Consider the following 7971-nt stretch of genomic DNA (forward strand, 5'->3'; position numbering starts at 1 on the left):
TTATAGAGCTTCTTTGCTGTACGTATTCTCTGATGAGGGACAGTCCTTGTCACCCTCATCCCCAGCATGGACTCGCTGATGAATTATAAGACTTGAGCTCCAACTGAAGCCTTTCCCACACTCCTCACATTTGTATGGTTTTTCCCCAGTGTGGACTCTCTGATGGGCTTGAAGGTATGAGCTCCAACTGAAGACCTTACCACATTCCTCACACTTATATGGTTTCTCTCCAGTGTGCACCCTCTGGTGGGCTTGAAGGTATGATCTCTGTCTGAAGCGCTTACTGCACACATCGCATCGGTATGGTTTCTCTCCTGTGTGGACTCCACGGTGAGCCAGAAAATTTGAGGCCCGACAGAAGCCCTTCCCACACTCCTCACACTGGTAGGGTTTTTCTCCAGTGTGACACCTCTGATGGGCCTGAAGCTGTGAGCCCACACTGAAGCCTTTCCCACACTCTGCACACTGGTATGGTTTCTCTCCGGTATGGACTCTTTGATGCACTTGAAGGCTTGAGAACTGACTGAAGGCCTTCCCGCACTTCTCACATTTATAGGGTTTCTCTCCTGTGTGGATTCGACAATGAACGTTAAGATCTGAACTCCGGCTGAAGCCCTTCCCACATGTACCACATTTGTATGGTTTTTCTCCAGTGTGGCCTCTTTGATGGGCCAGAAGATTTGAGGCCTGACTGAAACCTTTCCCACACTCCTCGCACTTATAGGGTTTTTCTCCTGTATGGACTCTAAAATGAATGTTAAAATCTGAGCTACGACTAAAGCCCTTTCCACATGCATCGCACTGATATGGTTTCTCACCACTGTGGCCTCTCTGATGGTCCAGAAGATTTGAGGCCCGACAGAAGCCCTTGCCACACTCCTCACATTTGTATGGTTTCTCTCCCGTGTGGCTTATCTGATGGGCTTGGAGGTGGGAACCCACACTGAAGCCTTTCCCACACTCCTCACACTTAAAGGGTTTCTCGCCTGTGTGGATTCTACAGTGGATGTTCAGGTGTGAGCTGTAACTAAAGCCCTTGCCACATGCCTCACATTTGTAGGGTTTCTCCCCAGTGTGGATTCGCTGATGAGCCTGTAGGCGTGAACGCCAACTGAAGCCCTTCCCACACTCTTCACATTTATAAGGTTTCTTTCCTATGTGGGCTCTCTGATGGATGTGAAGATAGGAGCGCTGACTGAAGCCCAGTCCACACTCCTCACATTTATAGGGTTTCTCCAACATGTGGGCTATGGGAGGAGCTTGAGAATGTGAGCTTTTCCCGACGTTCCTCCCACACTCCTCAAATCTGTGTGGATCCTCTCCAGTGGGGACCCTCTGATGATGACGAAGATATGACCTCTGACTGAAACTCTTACACGACATATCATATTTGTTCAATCTTGTTCTACTGTGGACTCTCTGATGGGCTTGAAGACTTGAAAGCCGACGGAAGGCATTTTCACATTTTTCACACTTGTAGGGCTTCTCTCCTACGTGGGCTGTCTGGTTCATTTGAAGGTGAGAGTCCCGTATGAAACCTTTCTCACACTCCACCCCTTTGTAGGGTTTTTCTCCAGTGTGGTCTCTGTGGTGAACTTGAAGATGTGAAGTCTGACTGAAGTCTTTACCAAACTCCTCATCTTTATTGAGTGTGCCACCTTGTTTTTCCATCTGAGAGCCAGTTCCTTGAATATATCCCATGGAATCTTGACACCCGGTTAATTCCTTTGTAACCTGTTGCCATATTTGTGAGCAGAAAAGCTCTTCATGTGGCAGATACCTTAATCCAACTTCCTGAAGAGTCTCCATGCCATTTAGATTCTTGTCTCCTAAATGGATAAAGAGAATTTAGAGATGGGGCATGTGAATGCTTTGCTCAGAGATGTCAAGGTTATAAACTTAGGCCCACACCCTAAGGCTTTACTGAACCTCAAAAAGCTTCTGTTTTTCTTTAACATCATGTATCATGTTCTCTGATTTACATACCTCCAGACACCAAGAGGTGGCCCACCAGGCTGTCATTCACTACACATTAGTGGAATCCATTTAGAATCATAGTAAGTTTCATAGGTGAGATATAAATTGGAAATATGATGGCTACAGAGCAAGAAAAATACCTCCTAGGGAATGTTTACAAAGACAAAGCTGTACCTTACTCAAAGCCTTATCTTCTTTGCTGTAGCAGGTGGCTAATAAACAGCTTCCACATAATTCTGCCTGCTACATGCACATCTGAACAAAATGCTCAAAATGTCTAGTAAGACCCTTAGACAGATTATCAGAGGATGTCCCCAGGCAATGCTGAAAAACCTCGGCTTTATTTTAATGGAAGTTTACTCCAATGGAAGGAGACTTTGAGGCAATAAATAAGTTGGAAAGATACATGTCTGGGAGAAATACCTTATCACCTAAGGCCCTAAAGTTCAGAGTATAAGCAGAGAGTGGTTCTTTGCCTCCTCCTGGGAAATATCCTTACAAATGGGCTGTAAACTTTACTTTCCCTGGCCACAGAGCCAGGTCTTCTCAACACTGAAAGGGTTAGCTGGAAAAAAAATCAAAGCCAAGTTTTGGAATTAGTATGTTACTGTAATAACATACATTATTCTAAAACCTCATAACAGTAAAGTTCCTACAACCACCAGGGGTAAAAAGAAAAAGAGTGAAAAATTAGAAGGTTATCTTTTACAATAGAGCAAGAACTCACGAGGAGGAAATAATTAGGGCATAATACAGAGTCTCGAAATCAACACTGGACCGGAAGTGTTACGTTCTCCTTGGAACTCTATTCCACCGATTAGCCATATAACTTGCTACTAACTTCTTTTCAGGTGTCTTTTCAAATAACACCTTATCTGTGAGGCCTCTTTTTTTTTTTTTTTTCGATACACGGGCCTCTCACTGTTGTGGCCTCTCCTGTTGTGGAGCACAGGCTCCAGATGCGCAGGCTCAGCGGCCATGGCTCACAGGCCCAGCTGCTCCGCAGCATGTGGGATCTTCCTGGACCAGGGCACGAACCTGTGTCCCCTGCATTGGCAGGCAGACTCTCAACCACTGCGCCACCAGGGAAGCCCCTGTGAGGCCCCTTTTACCATACAATATCATATAGTAAATTCTCCCTATCCATTCTACGCGCCTGGCAATCTCCATTTGCCTTACCCTGTTTTGTTTTTACACAGCATATATTCCTATCTGACATACTACACACATCCTTGATCTTTTTCATTTTATGTCATCACCCACTTGAATGCGATACCCATGAGGACAAGCATTTTGTATTATTCACTGGTTTATCACCACTCCCAGAACCCTGTCTGATACAGTCAGTGTTCAATAAGTACATGTTGAATGGATAAATAAATCCCAGTTTGACATCTCTGTGAGAGTTAGAGCCATGTTACAAAAGTAAAAGAGGTTTTTCAAGTAAGTTACCCATAATAGGAAAGAAAGTGGAAACAGCCATGTTGTTGGGAAGCTGAAAGCCTTCACTAGATGCCGGGCTAACCTACGTGGATGTTGCTGATGAGAAAATCATGATGATCACAAAATCAAGGAATTCCCTGGCGGTCCAGTGGTTACGACACCACACTCTCACCGCCAAGGGCCCAGGCTCGAGCCCTGATCGGGGAACTAAGATCTCACAAGCCACACAGTGTGGCCAAAAAAAAAAATATATGGCAAAAACTGGTGGGCACATGGGATATCATAAGCCACTTTCAATGATGGGATTTTATTCTGAATCAGTAAGAAGCTACCAGAGGTTCTGAGCAGAGAAATAACAAGATTTGAATTTAAAAGAGTCACTCTGAGTGGAGAATTAACTGTGAATGAGCAAAGCAGAAGAGAGAGCATTACAAAGACCGAGACAGTAATCCACAGTCTAGGTGCTGACTTGGACCAGAGTCACAGCTGTGGAGGCAACAAGAAGCAGGACAGACTCAGGGTCACACGGCTCTCACCCAAGGAGCGACAGCTCTGGGTTGCTATCTTTATCATCCAAAGATTTTCTTCTCTCTTTAACTGGGATATTACATCTGGTGTGAATGATTGATGCCCTGCAAAAAAGGCAAGGAAAAACATTTAAAATCAATATGTTAGATGCCCAAATTAAGAGAAATTGTGGTTCCCACTGCACTGTCTTCAGGACATCAAAATCAGTGTTTTCCAAACTTTTAATTATGACCCATGGGAGAAAATACATTTTATGCAAAAACCGAGGATAGGTAGACATAAGCATAAATTATGGGAAAACATTATTTTCATCGCACCCTTTTCACCATTTCTCACACTATTCTTGGCAACAGGCCACGGTTTTTACTGCAACGTGCAGTTATTGCCAAGGGCTCTGGTATCTTCTATCCTATTTTATTTTGATTCCCTAAAGAGTGTCATGACCTACTAATTGGAGACGACCACAATTTGAAAAGCCAGAAAACATACAGCAGTCATGTGGTCAATTAACAGTTCGTTTACAAACACACTTTGGCCTGGGGAGAAAGACTAGAAAACTCCATCTCTGAGTCTCATGCTGATTAGAAAACCGGAAACCAGTTCAAGAGCTCCAAAGCCCTGCCATTTCAAGGGCATGTAAATAAATACCACAGGGGCTGATGCAATGTTCAGTCCCAGAGTGCCCTTCCTCACCCACTGAGACCAGGTTCTGGAAGTTCTCCAGCATCACTTCCTGGTACAGCTTCTTCTGGGCAGAGTCCAGCAGCCCCAGCTCCTCCTCCGTGAAGACCACAGCCACGTCCTTGAAGGTCACCGCCTCCTAAGACATCAAACACACTCCACCTGAACCTTGCAATGCAGGTTCCCTGGTGAAAGGGCAGCACTGAGGAAAGTGGGGACGATGTGTATGAAGTGGTTCCAGATTCTGAGAGACCAGAGTCTATTTTACCGTAACATAAACATTCCCCATAACGCATTTATGTTTTAGATTTTCTTCTTTTCACAATAAATGTGGAGAAGAACAACTTTTTACATAGATTTTTGCTTCCCATCCAATTATTTTCTTAGGATAAGTTCTAAGGAGTGAAAACTGCAATGTCAAAGAATAGGCAGCTTCAAAATAATTATGCACAACAGCAGATTTTCTTTTCAACTTTTCCACTATCTTATCCTCCTCCAAGAGCATATAAGTATCCCTGATTCTCTAAACCATACACATTGAATATAACCATATTTTTAAATCCTAGGCAATTTTATCAGTAAAAAACAACTTATTTGGATTATCTGTACTTATTTGATAATTAATAAGCTCATCATATTTTCACATATTTACTAGCTATCTTCATTTTTTTTTTCAGAACCTTGCCTGTTAATGTTCTTTGCTCATACTCCAATTGGGGTTTTATCTTAGGACTCTGTAAAATTCCTATTAGAGATTTTAAGCTTTTTTTTTTTTTTAGGGTGTGTATTATAAATATTTTTACCCACATTCTTCTATTGTTCTTATACAGCTTTGGGTACAGCATGCTTTCTCACCCTTGGCACTCCTGACATTTGAGGACAGATGACTCTTTGTTGGGGGTGGGGCAGGGGGCTGCTGAGTTCACTGTAGGATGTTTAGCAGCATCCCTGGCTTCTACACACTAGATATCAGTAGCACTCCCAAGCTGTAACACTAAAAATGTTTCCAGATGTTACCTGAGGGTAAGATCGCCCATAATTAAGAACCACTTGTATACAGCATTGTTTTAATTTTTCGTACAAAGACTGTGTTCAGTGCCAGAGCCCTGCACATCCAGTGTCTTATATGAGCAACAGAGGTCATGGAGAAGAAGGGGCCACCGAGAGTGATCTACGGTAGGGACAGTATCATCTATGGAGTCTTCCACCCACCAGGACAACTAGGCACCCCACAGAATAGGCTAAGTCCCAGGTGGAGAATTCTTTTCCCTTGTCTCACTCTCTTTATCCAAGTAAAAATCCTAGGAGTCTTTTTTGGATCAGTTGGATCTTTGGTTTCCTATATGAACTTGAACAGTTTTCTGAAATTCTACAATCCTGTTTCTTTGTCATTAAAATGCAGAGAAGACCAAGTTTGGCCTCATAAGGTTGGTCTGAGACTAAATGCAGTTAAGAAATGAAAAGTCTCTGTACAGGTCTTTTTGTACTTTTAAAATTAAGTACATTAGTACTTTGAAAAAATTCATTAATATGTGAATAAAAAATATAAATCAATAAATAAAACATGCACATGATATGATTCAGACATGGGTAAGAAACAATCTAGCTTTCTTACATGAAAATATCTAATAATATTTTCTCTGTGTGAAGCATTAGTTAGATCCTGGTGCACTCTGCCATTCTGGAATATTCTACATACAAAATACCTGAGGTACTGCATAGCAAATGTACTTTGTCAATTTAGAGTATCTAGAACATTAAGACCAAAGAATAGCAAATTCTTCCAAATTCCCTTTTGAGGAAATTGGTTGTATTAGGAAAACTGTTATTACAATGTTTTGTTTCCTTTTTAAATTTTATTTTTATTTATTTATTTTTGGCTGTGTTGGGTCTTCGTTGCTGCATGCAGGCTTTCTCTAGTTGCGGCGAGCAGGGACTACTCTTTGTTGCGGTGCACGGGCTTCTCACTGCGATGGCTTCTTATTGCGGAGCACAGACTCTAGGCACACGGGGTTCAGTAGTTGTGGTATGCAGGCTCAGCAGTTGAGGCTCACAGGCTCTAGAGCACAGGCTCAGTAGTTGCAGTGCATGGGCTTAGTTGCTCCGCGGCATGTGGGATCTTCCCAGACCAGGGATCGAACCTGTGTCCCCTGCACTGGCAGGTGGATTCTTTACCACTGTGCCACCAGGGAAATCCCTACAGTGTTCTTTAAAACGGTAAAAATTCTAAACTACCTAAATGTCCATGAATGGGGAAAAGTTATGAGACACACACACCCCACCACACACACACAATGCACACAAATTCAAGGGAATATGATGTTGCCATTAAAGATGTGGGATATATAATATCAATTAGAAAAGGTATAATTTGAGAAGTTTATGCTACAGGAATTACAAATATACAGTTATGAACACATATGAGGAAAAGAACATGGGAAAATGAAGACAGTTGTTTTGTAAGGGAAACAGTAATAACGTGAGAGATTTTTTTAGTTGCGACTGACTTTTTCTGTTCTACTCTTATTTGTGAAATTACAAAGGTGATAAAACAACAAAAATAAATCAAACAAAAATAAAAAGTAGGGATCATTCGGCCCTCTTCTTGGGAAGAGTTTTCCAAATGTCTACTGTTCTCTTTAATCTTTCCCAAGAAAGAGAAATAGGATGTGTCTTATCACTGAGAAATGAGGTGACAAGTTAACACCTAGAAGGGCAAGCCCAACTCACCTTGAGCTTGGTCATTTTGTCCTCCTCCTTCTGGGGAAGTGCTGAGTCTTGGGCAGGCACAATGGGGGAAGGAGAAAAAAGCTGTCAGAGTCTGGCCAAGGGTGTCACTGACCCATATGGCTGCTTACTGTGAAGCAGCAACACTGCCGCTTCCTCAGGGTGGCCTGATGAGCAAAGCCTGGGCTGAATTCCAGATGCTACTCACCCCTTCAGCCAAGAGCCCCTGGGCAGTGAACGAGCCACCCAACCACACACAGGCCCTCATACAAGTTCGTGTAGCTCTCAGGGTATGATTCTGATTCTGGGGAGGGCGGAAATTGAGAGTAAAGTACCCAGGTTAAGAGAGTAATTTCTGGGGCCAAATGTCTAGGTTCATGAAACTGTGACGTATTAGTTGTGAAATCTTAGACAAATTATTATTATCTCTGTGCTTCAATTCCTCCATCTGTAAAAATAGAGGGATTAACAATGGCTATCTCATAGGATTGTTGTAAGAATTAAATAAGTAGGCAGAAAGTTCAAAGAACACTTTCAGGGCACCTTATTTCTCAGTAGCAGCAGAAAGCAGTAATATTCAGTAAGATAAAACCTGTCCTCATCAATAGCTTTAAT

The 7971-nt window shown here is 42.5% G+C and overlaps 1 protein-coding gene across 1 annotated transcript; it reads right to left on the reverse strand.

Annotated features, from left to right (window-relative positions):
• Positions 1 to 7374, reverse strand: ZNF45 (zinc finger protein 45). The gene is made up of 4 exons (XM_007458565.1): positions 7360 to 7374; positions 4642 to 4768; positions 3957 to 4052; positions 1 to 1829 (listed from the first exon to the last, which is right to left on the reverse strand). The coding sequence occupies exons 1-4, from the start codon at positions 7372 to 7374 to the stop codon at positions 1 to 3; spliced, it is 2067 nt and encodes a 688-aa protein (XP_007458627.1).
• Between the last annotated feature and the right edge of the window lie 597 nt (positions 7375 to 7971).

The sequence above is a fragment of the Lipotes vexillifer genome, unplaced genomic scaffold, assembly GCF_000442215.2.
Source record: "Lipotes vexillifer unplaced genomic scaffold, Lipotes_vexillifer_v1.1 scaffold371, whole genome shotgun sequence".
Lineage (NCBI taxonomy): Eukaryota > Metazoa > Chordata > Mammalia > Artiodactyla > Lipotidae > Lipotes > Lipotes vexillifer.